The sequence below is a fragment of the Oncorhynchus gorbuscha genome, linkage group LG16 (genome assembly GCF_021184085.1).
Source record: "Oncorhynchus gorbuscha isolate QuinsamMale2020 ecotype Even-year linkage group LG16, OgorEven_v1.0, whole genome shotgun sequence".
Classification (NCBI taxonomy): Eukaryota; Metazoa; Chordata; class Actinopteri; order Salmoniformes; family Salmonidae; genus Oncorhynchus; species Oncorhynchus gorbuscha.
Genome location: NC_060188.1, coordinates 47,187,684 through 47,211,864, shown reverse-complemented (window position 1 = coordinate 47,211,864; position 24,181 = coordinate 47,187,684). Strand labels below are relative to the sequence as shown.

General features: G+C 42.8%; 1 protein-coding gene across 2 annotated transcripts in view; it reads right to left on the bottom strand.

Moving 5' to 3' along the window:
- LOC123999706 (double C2-like domain-containing protein beta) overlaps window positions 1-24,181 on the bottom strand; it is a 323,615-nt gene that overhangs the window by 80,249 nt on the left and 219,185 nt on the right. The window contains exon 11 of one of the 2 annotated variants that reach the window (XM_046305710.1): window positions 8,936-8,959. The exons of the other annotated variant lie outside the window; for it this stretch is intronic. Within the exon in view, the coding sequence (XP_046161666.1) occupies window positions 8,936-8,959 (24 nt within the window). The remainder of the gene's footprint in view (window positions 1-8,935; window positions 8,960-24,181) is intronic. 2 annotated transcript variants of the gene reach the window in all.

Here is a 24,181-nt window from a genome sequence, read left to right as displayed (position 1 = left end):
TACTCTGGACCCCTTCTCTACGCTTGGAGCCTCTCCTCCTTTCATTCACAGCAAACAGCGTCTCATCTCTTCTACAAAGCACCAGGTTGAGTCAGATGTTTGTGTAGAACACAGATGAATGTTCTCTTTGATAGTGCAGCGGGGCCAGCATTCCTCCGTTGTGCGAGCAGCTTCAGAGCCGTTCCACAGATGTGAATTGATATGGTCTGTTTTGGAACTGTGCCCAACTATCAAAAAGACTCCCAACATGTTCTCTTCTGGGCCCCACTGCTCCAAATGCTTCTATGCTATGTTCTGCTGTAGATACCACTACCAGTCTCATGTAGATACCACGACCAGTCTCATGTAGATACCACGACCAGTCTCATGTAGATACCACGACCAGTCTCATGCAGATACCACGACCAGTCTCATGCAGATACCACGACCAGTCTCATGCAGATACCACGACCAGTCTCATGCAGATACCACGACCAGTCTTTGGGCTGAATCCAATAGGATTGGAAAAAAACTGTCTACAGGAAACATGAAATATTGACTTTGCCTTTGACAGGCAAGCCCGAGGCTGATGTATTGAGTAAATTGAGGGTTGGGTGAGTGGATTCTTCCCTAAGTAAAGCACACAGCTATCTGGATGGGATGAGCCAAGATGTGCTCCTTCAACTCTGCTGCATTGCTGAGGAGCAATAGATCAATAGATGAAAATAGAAGACTGGGGAGCTTTGAGGCACTGATACTGTGGTCATGCACTGTTACGCTGTATGGGTGGAAGCATTACATACACATTGAGGTAGCACTCAACCAAAGCTCCCTATGCAGCTACAACCTCCTATGCCCAGTCACTTCTTTACTAAGAGGACTAGCCTTGTCAAGCAGACTGACCGAAACAGAATCTAAACGAGATCAAGCTGGTTCCATCACGCTATGGAAGGACCAAACAGTGGCCCTGGTCTGAAATACCTGGAATTCTGGTTAAGTGTTCAACTGGACACTATGGAAGATATGTACGATGTCCATCATTGAAGAAACTACAACCAAAGCTGAAACACTTATATACTCATATAACATTTTGTTTGTCTATGTCTCTTTATACTAAAGATAAGAAGGCAATACAGTTGAAGTCAGACGTTTACATACACCTTAGCCAAATACATTTAAACTCAGCTTTTCACAATTCCTGACATTTAATCATAGTAAAAATTCCCTGTCTTGGGTCAGTTATAATCACCACTTTATTTTAAGAATGTGAAATAATAGTAGAGAGAATTAATTATTTCAGCTTTTCTTTCTTTCACCACATTCCCAGTGGGTCAGAAGTTTACATACACTTAATTAGTATTGGGTAACATCATCTTTACATTGTTTAACTTGTGTCAAATGTTTCGGGTAGCCTTCCACAAGCTTCCCACAATAAGTTGGGTGAATTCTGGCCCATTCCTCCTGACAGAGCTGGTGTAATGGAGGCAGGTTTGTAGGCCTCCTTGTTCGCACACACTTTTTCAGTTCTGCCCACACATTTTCTATAGGATTGAGGTGAAGGCTTTTTGATGGCCACTCCAATACCTTGACTTCGTTGAACTTAAGCCATTTTGCCACAACTTTGGAAGTATGCTTGGGGTCATTGTCCCTTTGGAAGACCCATTTGCAACCAAGCTTTCTGACAGTTGTCTTGAGATGTTGCTTCAATATATCCACATGATTTTCCTACCTCGTGATGCCAAATATTTTGTGACGTGCACCAGTCCCTCCTGCAGCAAAGCACCCCCACAACATGATGCTGCTACCCCCATGCTTCACGGTTGGGATGGTGTTCTTCAGCTTGCAAGCCTCCCCTTTCCCTCCAAACATAATGATGGTCATTATGGCCAAACAGTTCTATTTTTGTTTCATAAGACCAGAGGACATTTCTCTATAAAGTATGATCTTTGTCCCCATGTGCAGTTGCAAACCGTAGTCTGGCTTTCTTATGGAGGTTTTGGAGCAGTGGCTTCTTCCTTGCCGAGTGGCCTTTCAGGTTATGTCGATATAGGACCCGTTTTACTGTGGTTATACTTTTGTACCTGTTTCCTCCAGCATCTTCACAAGGTCCTTTGCTGTTGTTCTGGGATTGATTTGCACTTTTGCACCAAAGTACGTTCACCTCTTGGAGACAGAACGCGTCTCCTTCCTGAGTATTACGGCTGCGTGGTGTCATGGTGTTTATAGTTGCGTACTATTGTGTGTACAGATGGATGTGTTACCTTCAGGCGTTTGGAAATTGCTCCCAAGGATGAACCAGACTTGTGGAGATCTACACTTTTTTTCTGAGGTTTTGGCTGATTTCTTTTGATTTTCCCATGATGTCAAGCAAAGAGGCACTGAGTTTGAAGGTAGACCTTGAAATACATCCACAGGTACACCTCCAATTGACTCAAATGATGTCAATTAGCCTATCAGAAACTTCGAAAGCCATGACATAATTTTCTGGAATTTTCCAAGCTGTTTAAAGGCACAGTCAATTTTGTGTATGTAAACTTCTGACCCACTGGAGTTGTGATACAGTGAATTATAAGTGAAATAATCTGTCTGTAAACAATTGTCCTAACCGACTTGCCAAAACTATAGTTTGTTAACAAGAAATTTGTGGAGTGGTTAAAAAATGAGTTTAATGACTCCAACCTAAGTGTATGTAAACTTCCGACTTCAACTGTATTTAGGCAGGGTGAATTAACGGCCTACTGCACAGCTACTAAGGGAGCTCTTTTTTAGAGCGACCGGTTAAATTGTGCATTACAACATTTTTCAACTGTAAATGGTTAAACTATTTGGAAATATATGTGATTGTGCCAAGAATTTGTAAGTGGGTAACATACACATGAGCCTAAATTTAAATGTTGATTTATTTTTTAACAGATTAGAATTCTACTATAATTTTCAAACTCAAATGGCAGGGAGAATTTGGGGAGCTCTCTGTATAAAAGTCACTGGCTTCACACCAGTGCATGGATTTGAGAGTAAAACTGTAACTCAAATAACAGCCAAACCCTGTCACTGTTGATATCCTATGGTGGGTCGTGATTAGTTAAGTTGAATAAGAAAACTGATTTGTTTCCTTCCCCATTTCGGCAGCCACCCAAAACTTCCATCTGACATTCGAGAATTGAATTGACTGTCCACAGCACATTCTCTTCTAGTGAGTAATATAACAATTATTGTCAGATTCGGTGTAGCCTCTGAATAGTGTTAGTTAAAACAGCGCAGACACCCTAAACCTTTGCCCCTGTTTCATTGATTTCAAAGTGATATCGATACCAGTGATTAACAAAATAGTTTTGCGTTTAACTTTCCGTGTTGGCGGCCCACTTGAAGCTAAACTCAACCATCCAAAATGTAGGTCGTCTTCAGCAGTTTCTCCTCTAAACAATATTTATAGTTTCCATGTGATATTTTAGTTGTGTTAGTTTCAACAGCGCATACAACCTGATTCCCCCGAATCAATACGAGTGATTCATTGCCACTTGTTAAAACATGGTTCTTGGTGCACATGCAGTTTATAAGGTAATTGATTTAAAAAATCCAAGTAATATGACTACTATTGTGGTAAATGTACTGTATGAGTAGGTAGTATATTTTAAAGTTCATGTTTTCAATATATCAGAAACTGTTTCTGTATATTGATTAGGACACTTCAAAATGCAGTTTTGACCAACTGCTGAATGAGTACAAAAATGTGATGCGTTTTATGTATTTTGATGCTCTTCCAAAATCATGAAAATGGGTTTGATTTTCCTACTATGTATATTATTCATATCATCCTATGGCACAAAAAAAAGCATTCAGAAATGGCAGTTGATTGAAGAGGCTGACATAGTATCTATCTACATCTCCCTCCATTGTGATTGCCAAAGCCACCAGTGAAGAGCCAGTTGATCACAATTATGGGGGATAGGGGGTAGGGAGAAGAGAAATTACCACTATGAAAGGCAGATGGGCGCCGTACATCAGTGTATCCACACACCCCGCCACCAATTTCCCCTCGATACTGTGTGTGCCGTGCCTGTGGTGTGTGTGGACTTTATTTTTGTAAAAGTAAACAGGAGTTCGGTAATTTTCAAATGTAGGAACCATCCAATACGTTCACTGTTAACTATTTCTTAAAGAAGCCAAAAGGCAGCTTCTGCAAAGTATGCCTACCTTTATCTTGCAGCTCTTGTGGGAGGAGTTACCTCCACCTGTGTCCTCCTCAGATTGATGGAGGTGTTTAGGTGGTGGCTTCCTGCCACTAGTGTGACGGGAGAGGCAATGATGAATTATTAGAGTCAGGCATGATGGAGATGTGATGGATGCCTCTCATTCCTCACCGACGAATGTTAGAGGGATACTTTGGGATCTTCGCAAATGAGGCCCTTTATCTACTGCCTAGAGTCAGAGGAACTCGTGGATACCATTTGTATGTCTCTATTGTTTTATTTCACCTTTATTTAACCAGGTAGGCTAGTTGAGAACAAGTTTACAACTGCGACCTGGCCAAGATAAAGCAAAGCAGTGTGGCACAGATAACAACACAGAGTTACACATGGAATAAACAATAAACAAGCCAGTAACACAATAAACAAGTCAATAACACAGTAGGAAAAAATTAAAGTCTATATACTGTGTGTGCAAAAGGCATGAGAAGTTAGGCAATAAATAGGCCATAGGAGCAAATAATTACAATTTAGCAGATTAACACCGGAGTAATAAATGAGCAGATGATGATGTGCAAGTAGGGATACTGGTGTGCAAAAGTGCAGAAAATAAAAATAAAAACAATATGTGTCCTTACTGTGTCCAGTAAGAAGGAAGTTGGGTTGTAATTCTACGAGCCATTGCCAACTAGCGTTAGCACAATAACTGGACATCTGTGGGTATCTACTATCATGCTAGCAGATACCCTAGCGTGCTAGCAGATATCCATAGACTTCCAGTCATTGCACTAACGCTAGTTAGCAATTAACCTAGCGATAGTTAGCAACTTTCTTCAAAATGCACGCAGACATAAAATGGGTATCCAGTTAATCGGACTCTGGGGAAGCAGATAAAGGTCTGCATTGTCAAAATCCCAAAGTATTCCTTTAACGTCAGAGAAATGCCCTGGCTCAGCCTCTGGGACAGGGCTTATTTAGACTCTATGCATATATCTGGTGGAAAACGGAACATGGTAAGGTTTATTGTGGATAAAAGAAGAAGGTTGTTGCGGAAGAGGTTTGATACATGCTTGTTAAACGAGATGCAATGCAACATTAAAGGAATAGTTCACTATTTTACAACTTCATTTTAGATGGTTACTCCCTCAAAAGTAGGGGAAACTGTAATCCCTGTTCAGTTCTCTTTAAACAGCCATTACAAACGTCAACTTAACTTCTGCCACTGCTAGCTAAAAATCAATGGAAGCGATGGGTGCATGTGAGTGTGTAAAAAAAGAAAAGAAAAGCGTACTCCATATTTGGTATGATGGTACTTAAAGGTGAATCGGCCATTTAACAAAAATATATGCTCACATGCCCCCATCAATTCCATAGATGTTTAGCTAGGGGTGGCTAAAGTTAGCTGAAGTTAGTAATGACTGGTTAAAGAATCCTGAACCATAGATTACAGTTTCTCCAGGCCCATAGACTACTTTTAGGGTGAGGAACAATCTAACATCATATCGTAAAATAGTGAACTACTCCTTTAATGCCATTGCATTTCATAGGGCCCTGACTAAAGGTCTACTTTAACAAGACAAATGAAAATGCGTGAACGCTGTCAGTAGTGTCAGTGAGAGCAAAGGCAGTATTTAAATTGGAGTTTGTCTCCACGACAAATAATGCATTTATATAGCATTCTCACATTGATCTGTTATTCAATTAAAACTGACCCGTAAACCAGAGGCTAACTAGGGAGTAAAGCACATTTGTTGTTGCGCTTTATTCCAATAATTATTATCCTTATTGCAGCTGCAAAAGGTGAAGTAGGGCCTTGTTATGGTTTCAGCTCAGAGACAGAAATAGAGGAATTAGTTATGTGACTCATGATGATGTTATCCGAACATGTTCTTCACTTGATTACTTTAGGAATGATACTGCTAATACGTACAGAACAGTGTAGGATTTACACCCACTTTAGAATGGCTTCACTAATGTACCAGTTTCAGAGTTAAAGTAAAATGACCTTCAGGTACTGCACCTGAGGATTTACATACACCGATCAATAAACATACGCCATACTCTCATTTCAATCAATACATCATGTCAAAGTATTCTGGCAAATCTCTTCAAGATTAGGAGAGTTTGTCACAAATTAAGTGAGAAACTGTCACCAAAATCACGCCAGAATGAGAGTTCTTTCGAACAGGACAGTACCTGTGTGTTTGTTTCTCCATCCTGGTCCACCCAGGCCGCAGGCAAGGTCAAGGATAGCAGGGTTTGGTACACGAATCGTGTTTTCGGTAGGTCCAGGTCCAAACGTCAACAGATAAGTCCAAACAGTCCAGCTCACACACGGTAAATCCAGCTGATATATATTCTCTCATTCTCTATGGTTCACAGATCCTTGCAGCTTTTTCTCTTTCTCTTCCTGGTTTATCTTGACCCCATATCTGTGGGACGGCCCCACCTTCTGAGGGTTCCCCGCTTTGTCATTTTTTGAAGAAAATGATTGGCCCGCATCTGGATATTTGCAGCTGGTAACTGAGCCCCAATTTAGTCCGCTCGCTCCTTTAGGCCTTCTCTTAACTCCCGGGTGTTTCTCTCTTGCTCTTCTCTGAGCAGCTGGTTGGTGCTGTGCTGGACGTGTCCTGATACATTCACATTGCATCCTGATGAGCTGTTTGTTGAGCTCTAGTTGCCTCTTGTTGGGTGGCCGCCACTTGTAACAGGGCTTGTATGGCTCCCTCCATACCCATTTTCCAGAGAAAACTGTCCTAACCAAACAAAGCCACAAAAAAAACAGACCTCCCTTTGGAGTGGTAAATGAACCTTGTTTTCCCCTCTACCTAACCAGTGGTGTGGTTAGTCCATCTGCTCACATTCTTCACCACATGTGGCAAATCTTTTCAAGATTAGGAGAGATTGTCACAAATTAAGTGAGAAACTGTCACCAAAATCTCCCCAGAATGAGAGTTCTTTAGAACACCTGTGTGTTTGTTTCTCCATCCTCCATTGTTTCTCCATCCTGGTCCACCCAGGCCGCAGGCAAGGTCAAGGATAGCAGGGTTCGGTACACAAATCGGGTTTTCGGGTAGATCCAGGTACAAACGCCAACAGGTAAGTCCAAACAGTCCAGCTCACACACGGTAAATCCAGCTGATATATATTGTCTCTTTCTCTATGGTTCACAGATCCTTCCAGCCCTTTCTATCTCTCTTCCTGGTTTGTCTTGACCCCATATCTGTGGGCCGGCCCCACCTTCCCCTTGCTTCTGTGAATTGTTTTGGCAGTTGGCCATTTTGTGATCTGTAGTTCTGATCGGGGTGGCCATTTTAGTGATAGGGCAGAGCCCGTTTATTAGTTCTGCACTCACATATCTGCCATTTATCACTCGACCTCATTCTTTGCCACAGTATCAATTAAATATAAGCACCAACATACTGCTTTGGAAAAATACACACACAGAAGCCTATACACAGAGCATGTCAAACATTAGGAACGCCCTCCTAATATTGAGCACCCCCCAGCAGCGTTGCAGTACTTGACACAAACCGGTGTAACTGGCACCTACTACCATATCCAGTTCAAAGACATTTCAATCTTTGTCTTGCCCATTCACCCTCTGAATGACACACATACACAATCCATGTTTCAGTTGTGTCAAGGCTTAAAAATCTTTCTTTAACCCGTTTCCTCCCTTCATCGACACTGACTGAAGTGGATTTAACAAGTGACATCAATAAGGCATCATAGCTTTTACCTGGATTCACCAGGTCAGTCTATGTCATGGAAAGAGCAGGTGGTGTCCTTAATGTTTTGTATACTCTGTGTATATCACCATATGCTAACTTTGACATTTCCCAGTTATACTGACGGTCTGGATGGATGAAATGAGAACAAAAGATTTGGTGTCAATCAACACGGAAAAGATCATTTAACAAATATTCAACATAGGGAGGGAAGTTCAAGGTTGAAACTAATTTTCTGTACCAAATCTACACAAGCACAATTACAGGAACAACCCTAACACTGGTCCAGTAAGATCAGACTAGTTTGACGTTTCTAGTCTTGTGAACCAAAGCACTCAACAGTTTATTGATGATTTGTTCAATTGAGTCAGACGCGTTAGTGTTGGGCTAGATCAAAATGTGCAGGCTGGGAATAGCCCAGTCTGGACTGAAATTGAAAACCCCTGATTTAAAAAAAAGATGGCAGATGATTTTCAGGTTGCATAATCATTTAACCTCTGGATAATTAAGTAAAAGTAATTTCACTGTATTTTACAGCTCCATAAATAGTCTCATTCTACAGAAATGACAGAAACAAGGGTATGACCTGAAATGTGCCACAATATATAGAAGGAATAAATATACACCTGTGGTTTAGTTCCATAGTTAATGGAACAGTGCTAGAAAAGGACAAGGTGAAAACAAAAATATCCATGCCAGCACAGTATAGTATGATAGCGTGAGAAGAGTATTAGACAATTATGAGATGCCAATAGTGTGAAAGAGTTGGTTGGGCTTGGTGTAGGATAGTTAGGGTTTGTTCACTCCACAAGGGACATTGGGAGTTGGTTTAGGTTGGTGTAGGCTGCTGGTTGGGGTTTAGTGAGGATTTTAATAGGGGCTATCCATTCCACAGGGTCCAGTGGGAGTTGGTTGGGGAGGGTGTAGGCTGGTTAGAGTTTGGTTTTGGTTTGTCAACACACCGCATGAGAAAAATGGACACATATTCTGATTTCTGTAGGCTGGTTAGGGTTTGGACAGTGTGAGTCGGTGCCTTACCTTCTTATACCTGGGGATGGGGAGCTGTTCCCCAGGACCATGCAGAGAGAGAGAGGAATGCATGCAAGAGAGTAAGGTGCAGGAAGAGGAACAGAAAAAAAACATTCACTTTACAAATCAAGAGAAAAAATAACCACAGCTTGCCTTTGAAGAAAGAGAAGAAAGGAAGAGTGGAAAATTGTCTGACCTTTTTTAAAACAAAAAATACATAAAGCAAAAATAAGCGTTTGGAAACATATACAAAAAATAACCGAGACAGAATATGAAAAGTGTGGCAAAATGAAATGTAAGTTTGTATTTCATGGTGAGTTGCTGGAAAGTTTGACACGTTTGAATCATTGTTGACCTTGGAACTCATTGCACTTGTCAAATGGATAAAGGTGGCCTTGTAAAGCCTTTTCAATAGAAATGTCCAAATCCCGTTTTACAAGAGAAGTTTGAGATACAATGTGCCGCTCATATAATTCAGTCAGTCAGTCACATACATATTAATAACTGTTGCATCAAAGGCTAAACAAATAATGAGAATTAGCATATTTTCAATAAAAAAGTACAAAATGATTATGGTGCCTGGAGGATCAAATAAACATCTATTTAGCCACATATCCAAGTTTAACGATTTGTTAATTAACTGTTTTAGGGGGCAGTGTGCAGCAGTTGAGGCAGGGGAGAAACAGTTTCCCTAATAGCTCAAGCAGTCAAAACTCATGAGGATAGGGCAGAGTGAATAAGGTTATTGATGGCCTCACAATCAGTTCTTTCTACATGCTATACAACTCATTGAACTCACAATCAATCTCATCAGTGTTTAAACAAATGGGCAGATTTGTATATTGCTCAGTCGATTTCAAAATAGACTAGTTGTACTCTGTGATTTCCAATGTTGTAGTGACCCCTTCACAAGAGACTTATGTGGGAGACTTGATCATTTTTGTTCTCAAGTCACGTCCGCAATACAGTAAATTCAATTGTAAACATCGGTGACAGCATTCCACTGAATCAGCAGTCACAGCCACTTATCTGAGACCTGTGATAAGTCGTTCCTTTAATGGCACCCTGACCTTGCAACGCACATCTATAGTACCCTCCAAGCTCATCATTATGCTCGAGGCCCTGGGTCTGAACCCCTCCCTGTGCAACTGGGTCCTGGACTTCCTGACGGGCCGCCACCAGGTGTTAAAGGTAGGAAACAACACCTCCACTTCGATGATCCTCAACACTGGGGCCTCACAAGGGTGCTGATCAGTCCCCTCCTGTACTCCCTGTTTACCCATGACTGTATGGCCACGCATGCCTCCAACTCAATCATCAAGTTTGCAGACGACACAACAGTAGTAGGCTTGATTACCAAGGAGGAGGTGAGGACCCTGGGGACCCAGGAAAATAACCTCTCACTCAACATCAACAAAACAAAGGAGCTGATTGTGGACCTCATGAAACAGCAGAGGGAGCAGCCCCCTATCCACATTGAGGGGACCACAGTGAAGAAGGTGGAAAGCTTCAAGTTCCTCTGCGTACACGTCACTGACAAACTGAAATGGTCCAACCACACAGACAGTGTGGTGAAGAAGGCACCTCTTCAACTTCAGGAGGCTAAAGAAATTTGGCTTGGCACCTAAAACCCTCAGATACTTTTAGATGCACAATTGAGAGCATACTGTCGGGCTGTATCAACACCTGGTACGGCAACTGCACCACCCGCAACCGCAGGGCTCTCCAGAGGGTGGTGCGGTTTGCACAACGCATCACTATGGGCAAACTACCTGCCTCCAGGACATCAACAGCACCTGATGTCACAGGAGGGGCAAAAAGATAATCAAGGACAACAACCGCCGAAGCCACTGCCGATTCATCCCGCTATCATCCAGAAGGCGAGCTCAGTACATGTGCATCAAAGCTGGGACCGAGAGACTGAAAAACAGCTTCTATCTCAAGGCCATCAGATTGTAAATAGCCATCACTAGCACTTGCTCTATGAATGCTGCCCTATGTACATAGACTTGAAATCACTGGCCACTTTAATAATTGGAACACTAGCGCTTTTAATTATGTTTACATATTTTGCATTACACATCTCATATGTATATACTGTATTCTATTGTACTGTATCTTAGTCTATGCCGCTCTGACATTGCTCGTCCAAATATTTATATATTCTTAATTCCATTCCTTTACTTTAGATTTGTGTGTATTGTATGTATTGTTGTGAAATTATTAGATAGCAAAATACTTGTGTTTCTACACCTGCAATAACATCTGCATGTGACCAACAACATTTGATTTGAAGAGCAAGAGGCTAGAGTGTATCGATTGGTGCATTTGAAACATATAGAAAACATGGAGACTTTGGAGGAGATGCCGGAAAAATACCACATACCCAGAGATCAGGTACATTAACATTATTGGTCTTACTTGAACTATGATAAAATCCCTGAAATGAGAAATGTTTGTTGTTGTAAATGTGACATTCCGATTTGCGATTATGACCGTGCCATTATCTGTTCTGTAATTCCCTGTAATCTGTTGTGTTAGCTCCTTAAGAGCGATCCCCTCCTCCCTGACTGGCTTCCCTAAAGCTTCATTACCGAACTGGGCATTCGATCACCTATGACAACTTCTGATAAAAAAATGACCAATGCCTGCTGCAACCACTGCCCTGGAATCATACTCACCACCATCAACATCTCAGCGTTGCTCTCTCGCCAATTCCCCCGGCATCAACTCTTTCCCCTCCCTCATCTCTTTCTTCCTCCCTCTCTCTCAACTCCACAGTCTTGTAGGCCATGAGTGTGTCCAGAGCACTTAGTCAAATCTCCTAAGAGGCAGCTGGCCAGTATGTGTGAGTAAAACCAACCAAGAGTGAGGGAGGGGAGGATGAAGTGGAACCAACAAGCTCTGTCCATCTGTGCTACCGAGTGGCCAAGGCCCCATCTGGCTAACTGTCAGGGCTGATAGCGGCTAAAGATGCCCACCTTATCTACACAGGAGGTGGTGTTCCCTCTCTCCACTGACAGTGGCTATTTCGGTCCCCCACTGTACCTCCCAGACCTCCTGGTGGGAGTGTTGGGTGAGCCAGGCACCGGTCGTGCACATGATCCAGCTTAAATCAATTTGCAGACGAATTCAAAGGCCCCTGAATTTACACATTTTTGTCGTGTGAGCTATTACCCTCGCTGGTTCAGGGAACAGAACCGGATCATTTTCGAGGAACAGAATCAGAACCTGGGAACGAAAGTGATCTATAAAAAATGAAAATGCTTTGAGTGAGAGTTCTAACGGGTGTGGCCAGTGGCCACATACCTCTCCACAGTGTGCACAGATCCTAAGTAATTTTAATGTGCTTTTAGCACTCATAGAAGAGTCTTCAACCATAACATGCTTTTTTTGTTCTACTAGCTGTGCCGTTAAGAAACTAAAGCTAGCACACTTGTATTTGTTTTGTTTGGAACTAGAGTTGCAAAATTCCGGGAACGCTCAATAGATTCCCCGGTTTTCCTGAACTCCTGGTTGGAGGACTCTGAATTACCTGTTTATTCATTACTGATTCCGAGACGCCTCAACCGGGATTTTGGGGAAATCAGGGAATTTATTGAAAGTGCCTGGAATTTTGCAACACTTTTAGGAACAGCCCAGCATCTCCGCCTTTTTACAATTACTGTTGTTGTTTACACAATCCAAAAACACTCCATTATAACTCGCAATCTGGGTCACGTGTGTATAATTTGCCAACATGCCTAGCTAAATTATAAAGTGCGATTATGATCTTACTGTGTTCTTTCACAAGACAATTCAGAGAAGCATAATGTAATTTTGGTGCGCATAGAATGGACTCATGAGACAAGATCCCTCTAAGCTGCATGCGGGCTTAGAAATATCAGCATGCGCAGAGAAGCGCAAGATTGAATTTCACTCATCATTCTAGAGTTTCCCCATTAGTTAACACTATCTGAATGCACTTTATATAGCCAATTTTGACTTTGCAGCTGGCCCATCTAGTGGGAATGGCTCAGCTCTGCCTCCAGGACAAGAATAATTCCATAAACGTCAACCTGTGGAGATATGTTGTTACTTCTTCGATTCTTTGAGCTGGAATCGTTAATTGGTGAAACTGCCACGTGCGTTTGGGCTATGACAACAACAAAGAAGCTACTGCAAACAGTGAACAATGTTTTTTCCCTCTGACATCATTGCACACGCCAAAGAACAGCTGAATATGTACTCCCCCCAAAAACGAGACATGCTGCCAGAGGCTGATTTCCTGGGACGAACAGTGACGCTGTTTTCCCTAATGGGGATTTGATCTTTAGGATGCAAATGACTGAGAGGAATTGACTTTGACTTACTGAGATGCAGCAAAATACCATCTCATCTGATACACACTGGGAGACAGAGACCGTGCGAGTACCCTCACCTCCACATTTGTCCCTCAGTCTCGCAGTGGGAAAGGGATAGGGGATGCTTAGTCAGTGCATTCAACGCGAAATGTGTCTTCCACATTTAACCCTCTGAATCAGAGAGGTGCTGGGGCTACTTTAATCGACATCCACGTCATCGGCGCCCGGGGAGCAGTTGTTGTTGAAGGTTAACTGCAGAACGGCAGATTTTTTCACCTTACTGGCTCATGGATTCGAACTAGTGACTAGTTCAGTAACTGGCCCAACGCTCCTAACCAGTCTGCAAATAGCTGCCATCAATCAATGCAGGCAGGCCTGCCGGGGGCTCCCACTCTACTGCACACTGCCATGTCCCTCAGCTGCGGGCTCCCTTCTGTGCCATTCATCCACCCAGACCGATCGACAGAGCTACGGGCACAGAGGGCACCCAAGCCTGTTGGAGGGGCTTCTTTGCCTCAGTGTTACTTTACACAAAGCAAGAATCTTCAAGTAACAATTGTAGGCAATAACACTCCATGACCCTGAAGCATGGCTCAGGTCTGCCTTTAAGAGCATGCTTCTGTTAGCTGCAGTGGCTGTTGTTGATGTTGAAAAGGAGACTCCATTGTGGACAGCATACCACGTCACGTCAAGTACCAAGCAGAGAAAATTAACAATGCAACTATGTCATTATCAGAGTGTTTTCTTTGGACGGGTGCTTCCTAATTTTGAGACAATATTATGTTCAACTGCAATTCCCTTTAGCAAACTATTGGCAGCCGTGGGAAATCTCACCAAATCAATAAATATCTGACATACAATCTGACTCTTGGGTGCTATTTGGAAAATAAATGCACCTAAGAAAGTAGTACCACCCCATGCAGTATCTTAGAATGAACAAATATGTGCAACAATGTATTTTTATAGTCCAGCAACATCTAACATGATAACTACAAAAATAAGTCTTGGCATATTGAATGCTGACTCTTGCCGGAGCATGTGTGATTTTTCATCAACACAGCAATAGAAAACTTACTTGCTCTATGAATTTCTCAGCATTAAGGGGGGGGGGTTGTGGTGTACCCTGAGGAGGGATGGTGAGTTTCACACATAAAGACAGGCTGATGACCTAGGTCCCTGACTGTGCTGGATACGAGTGCTCTGTGGAATGGGACCAATAACGTTCTGCCGATTTTTATTCCGGCCTCTATTCTCTCACTTTTGAGAAGTCTTTGTTTTGCATGATTAAATAAACATAGGAATTTTTCTGTACTCTGTGTTCTTGGCAGAAATGCATCAATCATGTAGTTAATTATTGACCATGAACAGGGCCTTCAGAAAGTATTCACAGCCCTGGACTTTTCCCACATTTTTTTTGTGTTACAGCTTGAATTAGAAAATGATTACATTGAGATTTTGTGTCACTGGCATACATATAATACCCATAATGTAAAAGTGGAATCATGTTTTTAGAAATATTTACAATTGAATTAAAAACCTAAGCTGAAATGTCTTGAGTCAATAAGTATTTAACCCCTTTGTTATGGCAAGCCTAAATAAGTTCAGGAGTAAAAATTTGCTCAACAAGTCACATAAGTTGTATGGACTCCCTTTGTGTGCAATAAGTAAGGGATAATCAACTAGGGGCTATGCGTTCTATGGAAAATAACGAATGACGTGGAAGGTGTGTTTCACGACACGCTAGCGGAGTTGAAACAACAGCTGTATTCGCTGCCAAAGGCAAGACTTCTAAAAACATGTTCTCACTGTCATTATGGTGTATCGTGTGTAGATGTGTGAGTAAAACAATTTATTTAAGACATTTTGAATTCAGACTGTAACACAACAACATGCAGAAAAAAGTCAAGGGGTATGAATACTTCACAGGAGCTTGGTGGCACCTTAACCTCTTCAGACTCTAGGGGCAGTATTTCATTTTTGGATAAAAAGACGTGCCCGTTTTAAGCGCAATATTTTGTCACGAAAAGATGCTCGACTATGCATGGAATTGATAGCTTTGGAAAGAAAACACTGACGTTTCCAGAACTGCAAAGATTTTCACTGTGAGTGCCCTAGAACAAAAGCTTTAAGCAAAACCAAGATGTTTCTGCAACCAGGAAATGAACAGGATTTCTGAATCTACGTTTTTCATTATCTCCTTATATGGCTGTGAATGCGACAGGAATGAGCCTACCCTTTCTATCGTTTCCCCAAGGGGTCTAGAGCATTGTGACGTATTTGCAGGCATATCATTGGAAGATTGACCATAATAGACTACATTAGCCAAGTGTCCGCACGGTGTCCTGCGTGGAAATTGGTGCGCAAAACTCAGCTGCTGGTATTTTTCCATGGGATTCTGAGAAAAACCATGCTTCCACGAACGACATATCAATGAAGAGATATTTGACAAAACACCTTGAGAATTGATTCAAACAACGTTTGTCATGTTTCGGTCGATATTATGGAGTTAATTCTGAAAAAAGTTCGACGTTTAGGTGACTGAATTTTCGGTTAGTTTCGGTAGCCAAATGCGTAGTAACAAAATGGAGCGATTTGTCCTACAGTCTCCTCATTGAAACATCTGAAGTTCTTCAAAGGTAAATTATTTTATTTGATTCCTTTGCTGGTTTTTGTGAATATGTTGCGTGCTAAATGCTATGCTAAATGCTAAGCTAGCCATCAACACTCTTACACAAATGATTGATTTTCTATGGTTCAAAAGCATATTTTGAAAATCTGAGATGACAGTGTTGTTAAGAAAAGGCTAAGCTTGAGAGCAGGCATATTTATTTCATTTCATTTGCGATTTTTAGAAATCGTTAACGTTGCGTTATGGTAATGAGCTTGAGGCTGTAGTCACGATACCGGATCCGGGATGGCTCAGCGGGGAGAACGGGCTCATGTTAATGACTGGAGCTAAATAGTTGGAATACATGAAACACATGGTTTTTATTATTTTACTTTAAAGGCACAGTGCAGTCAAAAATTAGATTTTTCTGTATTTTATATGTATTTCTGCACTATGAGGTTGGAATAATACCGTGAAATTGTGAAAATTATAATGCCCGTTTAGAGTAAGAGTTGTTCAAAAGGACAACCTGAAATGTCTGCCTATATCGGTGGGATGGAGTTTCGGCCTGCCTGGTGACATTACCAGGTGGTAAATGAGTAAATAACCAATAAGAAATAAAGTTCCAAACCTCTCTGCCAGTAATAGCTAGACCACCCCCATAGTCCTAGCAAAATTCTTGCTTGAGAAATTGTTCTTAGATAAGAAGCTATTTTTGTTTCTTTTTGACCATTTTCATTGAAAACAATCACAGTAAGGTACTAAATTGTTACCAAGAAATGATTTGATATTGAAATAAAAAATGCTGAATTGGACCTTTAACATAACGGATCCATGCAAGGGAGAAAAAAACCCATGAATGTCCTCTTCTGAGAATTAAACAAAACATTTAAAGGAACTAATGCTTTTTTAACAACTCCATGCAACTGCTTATTTTACCATATTTTCTAGTGTGTTGACGTTTGATGCGTGGAGGATGTCAAACTGAAAATGCACATTATTATTAAGCATATCTATATAATAGAGTATGGCAAAGCAAAATGTCTGCCCTGGCTTAGTCATGGCTTTCTCCCCAACAACCCAGTATGGCTCTGGGCTGGCAGGGTAAATCTGGCCCAGATGGCCCGAATCCCTGAATTATATGTGAAGCAGAAACTTCACAACAAGGAAGTCATAAAGGTGCAATTTCCCAACCACCAATGAACAAACAGCAGAGATTTTATAAGGCTGCATTTGACTTCTTAAATCTTTTTGGCATGTGTTTTTATTTTAATTTTACATTTTTTGTTCCAGTTATGTTAATTGATGATGAGTACTCTTGTGGGACCTGATACTCTTAAAATCTTCAAAACCTTGCAGCAATCGCAACAGTGAAAGAATACCACCAGAAATCCCTTCAGAGCAAACCACCGAAACACCTCACAATTTTGGGGCGATCATCACCAAAACACGAAGGCCATCACTGCCACCTCCCTCTCTCCCAGGGAGCCTCTCTTTGAGGCTAGCCCTAGGATGAGGGAGCCAGAAAAGTCACCATAAGCTCCCTGGACTGGGGCTTCGCTAGGCCGCTGCCAGGTGCCGGAGCAGAGGAAGCCTGCTGCCCATTAGGACACATGGGGTTTTGTGTAGAGCCTTGCACTGACTGAAAACAGCTGGAGAATCTGAAATCCCAAAGGGAGTCACTAACCAAAGGTGCACGTGACAAATACACTTTGATTTGATTTGAACACGGCCCTAGTGTGTTACCTCTGACTGTTTTACTCAATAAATTACTGGGAGTCTATATAAACTCAGGAAAAAAGAAACATCCCTTTTCAGTCTTTTAAAGATAAATCCCAAAAACTTCACAGATCTTCATTGTAAAGGGTTTAACCACTGTTTTCTATGCTTGTTCAATGAACCATAAACAATTAATGAACAGTCGTGTCTTAACAGTCGTTAAGACACTAACAGCTTACAGACGGTAGGCAATTAAGGTCACAGTTCTGAAAACTTAGGACACTAAAGAAGCCTTTCAAATGACTCTGAAAAACACCAAAAGAAAGATGCACAGGGTCCCTGCTCATCTGCATGAACGTGCCTTAGGCATCCTGCAATGAGGAATGAGGACTGCAGATGTGGCCAAGGAAATAAATTGCAATGTCCGTACCTTGAGACGCCTAAGACAACGCTACAGGGAGACAGGACAGACAGCTGATCGTCCTCGCAATGGCAGACCACATGTAACAACACCTGCACAGGATCGGTACATCCGAACATCACACCTGCGGGACAGGTACAGGATGGCAACAACAACTGCCCAAGGTACACCAGGAAAGCACAATCCTTCCATCAGTGTTCAGACTGTCCGCAATAGGCTGAGAGAGGCTGGACTGAGGGCTTGTAGGCCTGTTGTAAGTCAGGTCCTCACCAGACATCACCGGCAACAACGTTGCCTATGGGCACAAACCCACCGTCGCTGGACCAGACAGGACTGGTAAAAAGTGCTCTTCACTGACGAGTTGCAGTTTTGTCTCACCAGTGGTGATGCTCGGATTTGCATTTATCGTCGAAGGAATGAGCGTTACACCGAGGCCTGTGGGATTGGGATTGAGCGGGATTGATTTGGAGGTGGTGGGTCCATCATGGTCCCCTGGCGGTGTGTCACAGCATCATCGGACTGAGCTTGTTTTGTCATTGCAGGCCATCACAACGCTGTGCGTTACAGGGAAGACATCCTCCTCCCTCATGTGGTACCCTTCTTGCAGGCTCATCCTGACATGACCCTCCAGCATGACAATGCCTCCAGCCATACTGCTCGTTCTGTGCGTGATTTCCTGCAAGACAGGAATGTCAGTGTTCTGCCATGGCCAGCGAAGAGCCCGGATCTCAATCCCATTGAGCATTTCTGGGACCTGTTGGATCGGAGGGTGAGGGCTAGGGCCATTCCCCCAAGAAATGTCCGGGAACTTGCAGGTGCCTTGGTGGAAAAGTGGCGTAACCTCTTACAGCAAGAACTGGCACATCTGGTGCAGTCCATGAGGAGGAGATGCACTGCAGTACTTAATGCAGCTGGTGGCCACACCAGATACTGACTGATACTGATTTTGACTGCCCCTTTGATCAGGGACACATTATTCCATTTATGTTAGTCACATGTCTGTGGAACTTGTTCAGTTTATGTCTCAGTTGTTGAATCTTATTATGTTCATACAAATATTTACACATGTTAAGTTTGCTGAACATTTGACAATGAGAGGACTGTAGGTTCATGCTCTACAACATCCGCAGAGTACGACCCTGCCTCACACAGGAAGCGGCGCAGGTCCTAATCCAGGCACTTGTCATCTCCCGTCTGGATTACTGCAACTCGCTGTTGGCTGGGCTCCCTGCCTGTGCCATTAAACCCCTACAACTCATCCAGAACGCCGCAGCCCGTCTAGTGTTCAACCTTCCCAAGTTCTCTCACGTCACCCCGCTCCTCCGCTCTCTCCACTGGCTTCCAGTTGAAGCTCGCATCCGCTACAAGACCATGGTGCTTGCCTACGGAGCTGTGAGGGGAACGGCACCTCAGTACCTCCAGGCTCTGATCAGGCCCTACACCCAAATAAGGGCACTGCGTTCATCCACCTCTGGCCTGCTCGCCTCCCTACCACTGAGGAAGTACAGTTCCCGCTCAGCCCAGTCAAAACTGTTCGCTGCTCTGGCTCCCCAATGGTAGAACAAACTCCCTCACGACGCCAGGACAGCGAAGTCAATCACCACCTTCCGGAGACACCTGAAACTCCACCTCTTTAAGGAATACTTAGGATAGGATAAAGTAATCCTTCTCACCCCCCCCTCCTCCCCCCTCCTTAAAATATTTAGATGCACTATTGTAAAGTGGCTGTTCCACTGGATGTCATAAGGTGAATGCACCAATTTGTAAGTCGCTCTGGATAAGAGCGTCTGCTAAATGACTTAAATGTAAATGTAAATGTAGAGGACATTTTTTTTGGGGGGGGCTGAGTTTATGTAGAGTGTGCACCTCTATAAAAAAAAAACATTTTCTCTGGGTGTGTGCCAGTTCATGCTTTTTATTTGACTAGCTTTGTGACTTAACATCTTTCCTTGGAGAATAGAAGGGGTTGTTCTTGGAAGAAGAACAAGAAGGTGTTGCTCTCAGATCAGTCAGCTGGTTCTCTTTGAGGAAAAGAGGTTATGTGAAAGAGGGCAAAGCAAGTTTCTGATCTGACTCCCTGGCTGGCACTCCTCCCCCCAAGCCAGCCAATGTGGATCCGGGTGGATTAATTGGAATTACTTATCCTGAATAAGACAATCATGAGCAAGGTGTAAAAGGAAAATGGCCACTGCAACTTCGAGTGGCGGGGGAATAGATAGCAGAGGCTCTGCATTTTCCCCTACCTTGTTGATTTGGAAGAAGATGTCATTTGTTTGGGGGTGGAAATTATGCAGTATTTAGTAGAAAATCTTGATTTCAGACTTTCCCCTTGAGCCACCTGAGTCTCTGCATTCAGGCACCCTGTCTTGCTTATTGCAGACCATGCCATGACACAATAGCACGCAGTAAGTAACAGAAAATCAATTTGAAATCATTAACCGGTAAATGTCGCACAGAATATGGGTGAGCAATAGAGGGGAAGAAATATCTGAAATGTCTACAGATGTTTCCTGCTTTGTCCTAGAGCCCAGTGAGCTACTGAGCCCAAAAAGTAATCTTCATCTTCAAGAGGAAAAAAACTAAACCCAGTGAGGGAAAACGCTTTATGAAGAGATTCCCCTTCTTGGGGAGGATTTGAGTGTGTGCGTGAGAAAGTGCATGCAAGTGTTTTTGTATGGGTTTGTGTTGTCATATATTCATGTGTGTGTGTGTGTGTGTGTGTGTGCGCTCACGTTGAAGTGTGTGTGTACTGCCGTGAAGACAGACCAACGGCTTGGTCTGGATCAAGAGTAGAGTGGACAGCAGCATGTGCTACAAGCAGATTGTTGTCAGGGGAAATACCCTTCACGCAACCACAGAGAAGCAAGCAGCAGAAAACATACGCACAAGCATGCACACACACATACACACATGCATACATACATGCATCATCTGCAGTGCATTAGGAAAGTATTCAGACCCCTTTATTCACATTTTGTTACATTACAGCCTTATTCTAAAATTGATTAAATCGTTTTTCCCCTCATCAATCTACATACAATACCCATAATGAAACAGCAAAAACAGGTTTTTAGAAATGTGTGCAAACTTATAAGACTTCTGAAACTTTACTCAGTACTTTGTTGAAGCACCTTTGGCAGTAATTACAGCATCTAGTCGTCTTGGGTATTACGCTACAAGCTTGGCACACCTGTATTTAGGGAGTTTCTCCCATTCTTCTCTGCGTATCCTCTCAAGCTCTGTCAGGTTGGATGGGGGGCGTCACTGCACAGCTATTTTCAGGTCTCTCCAGCAATTTTTTTTTTTTTTTTAAACCTTTATTTAACCAGGCAAGTCAGTTAAGAACATATTCTTATTTTCAATGACGGCCTGGGATCAGTGGGTTAACTGCCTGTTCAAGGGCAGAAAGACAGATTTGTACCTTGTCAGCTCAGGGGTTTGAACTCACAACCTTCCGGTTACTTCCAGTTACTAGTCCAACGCTCTAACCACTAGGATACCCTGCGATTGGGTTCAAGGCCGAGCTCTGGTTGGGCACTCAAGGACATTCAAAGACTTGTCCCGAAGTCACTCCTGCATTGTCTTGGCTGTGTGCTTAGAGTCATTATCCTGTTGGAATGTGAACCTTCGCCCCAGTCTGAGGTCCTGAGCGCTCTGGAGCAGGTTTTTACCAAGAATCTCTCTGTACTTTGCTACGTTCATCTTTCCCTCGATCCTGACAAGTCTTCCAGTCACTGCCGCTGAAAAACATCCCCACCGCATGATGCAGCCACCACCATGCTTCACCATAGAGATGGTATTGGCCAGGTGATGAGCGGTGCCTGGTTTCCTCCAGACGTGACGCTTGGCATTGAGGCCAAAGAGTTTAATCTTGGCTTCATCAGAACAGAGAATCTTGTTTCTCATGGTCTAAGAGTCCTTTAGGTGACTTTTGGCTAACTCAAAGTGGGCTGTCATGTGCATTTTACTGAGGAATGGCTTCCGTCTGGCCACTCTACCATAAAGGCTTGATTGGTGGAGTGTTGCAGAGATGGTTGTCCTTATGGAAGTTTATCCCATATCCACAGTGGAACTCTGGAGCTCTCTCAGAATGACCAACCGGTTCTTGGTCACCTCCCTGACCAAGGCCCTTTTCCCCCGATTGCTCAGCTCTAGGAAGAGAGGCTTGGTGGTTACAAACTTCTTCCATTAAAGAATGATGGGGGCCCATATGTTCTTAGGGACCTTCAATGCTGCAGACATTTGTTGGTACCCTTCCCAAGTCTTTTATCTCAACAAAATCCTGTCTCGGAGCTCTTCGGACAATTCCTTCAACCTCATACCTTGGTTTTTGCTTTGTCATGCACTGTCAACTGTGGGACATTATAGACAGGTGTGTGCCTTTCCAAATCATGTCTAATCCAATTAATTTACCACAGGTGGACTCCAATCAAGTTGTAGAAACATCAAGAATGGTCAATGGAAACAGGATGCACCTGAGTTCCATTTTGAGTCTCATAGCAAAGGGTCTGAATACTTATGTAAGGTATCCGTTTTTTTATTTTTCATAAATTTGCAAACATTTCTGAAAACCTGTTTTCACTTTTTCATTATGGGGTATTGTGTGTAGATTAAATAACAAATGTTCATCATCAATCAATTTTAGAATAAGGCTGTAAAGTAACAAAATGTGGAAAAAGTGAAGGTGTCTGAATAGTTTCTGAATGCACTGTAGATTCAAAACAAGCTGCTGGTGATCTCCATGCGAGACTCTTGTACATGTCTACAACACCAGGGGCCTTAGAGCCATAGGCCAGCGTTTAGGGGCCTAGAAAGGGCACTAACTGTGGTGGAATTGGGGGTGTAATGACAAGAGGAGTCCCACTTGACTGCTGCCTATGGAAGAGCTACACTACATGACCATAAGTATGTGGACAACTGCACGTCGAATATCTCATTCCAAAATCATAAGCATTAATATGGAGTTGGTCCCCCTTTTGCTGCTATAACAGCCTCCACTGTTCTGGGAAGGCTGTCCACTAGATGTTGGAACATTGCTTCAAGGACTTACTTCCACTCAGCCACAAAAGCATTAGTGAAGTCGGGCACTGATGTTGGGCAGTTAGGTCTGGCACGCAGTCTGCGTTCTAATTCATCTCAAATGTGTTCGATGGGGTTGAGGTCAGGGCTCTGTGCAGGCCAGTCAGGTTTTCTACACCGATCTCGACAAACCATTTCTGTATGGACCTCGCTTTGTGCACGGGGGAATTGTCATGCTGAAACAGAAAAGGGCCTTCCCCAAACTGTCACCACAAAGTTAGAAGCACAGCATCGTCTAGAATGTCATTGTGTTAAGATTTCCCTTTCCATCCACCAAATCCAGATTCGTCCGCCGGACTGCCAGATGGTGAATCATGATTCATCACTCCAGAGAAAGCGTTTCCACTGCTCTAGAGTCCAATGGCGGCGAGCTTTACACCACTCCAGCCGACGCTGCTTGACCATGGAAACCCATTTCATGACGCTCCCGACGAATAGTTATTGTGCTGATGTTGCATCCAGAGTCAGTTTGGAACTCGGTAGTGAATTGTTCCAACCAAGGACAGATGATTCCACAGGCCACAATCAACAGCCTGATCAACTCTATGCGAAGGAGATGTGTCACGCTGTATGAGGCAAATAGCGGTCACACCAGATAGGGGCCTGGATCAGAAAGCCAGTCACTATCTTTTTTTAAAGTATCTGTGACCAACAGATGCATATCTGTATTCTTACTCATGTAAAATCCATAGATTAGGGCCTTGTTTATGCATTTCAATTGACTGAATTCCTTGTATGAACTGGAACTCAGAAAAATAGTATGAATTGTTGCATGTTGTTTATATTTTTGTTCAGTGTATAAATAATGGGGCCATTGTAGGACATTGGGATAAAAGTGTCAAAATGGTTTAAAACAAGTATTACATTTATGCAGTTCCACATGTGTACTTAGAAGAATATACGAAAACTGGCCCATAACTTCACCTACACAACAACATAGGCTTGGGACTATTCTTCCTTTTTTCAGCAACAGGTAGACTAGTGGTTAGACCATTGGACTAGTAACCGAAAGGTTGCAAGATCGAATCCCCGAGCTGACAAGGTAAAAATCTGCCATTCTGCCCCTGAACAAGGCAGTTAACCCA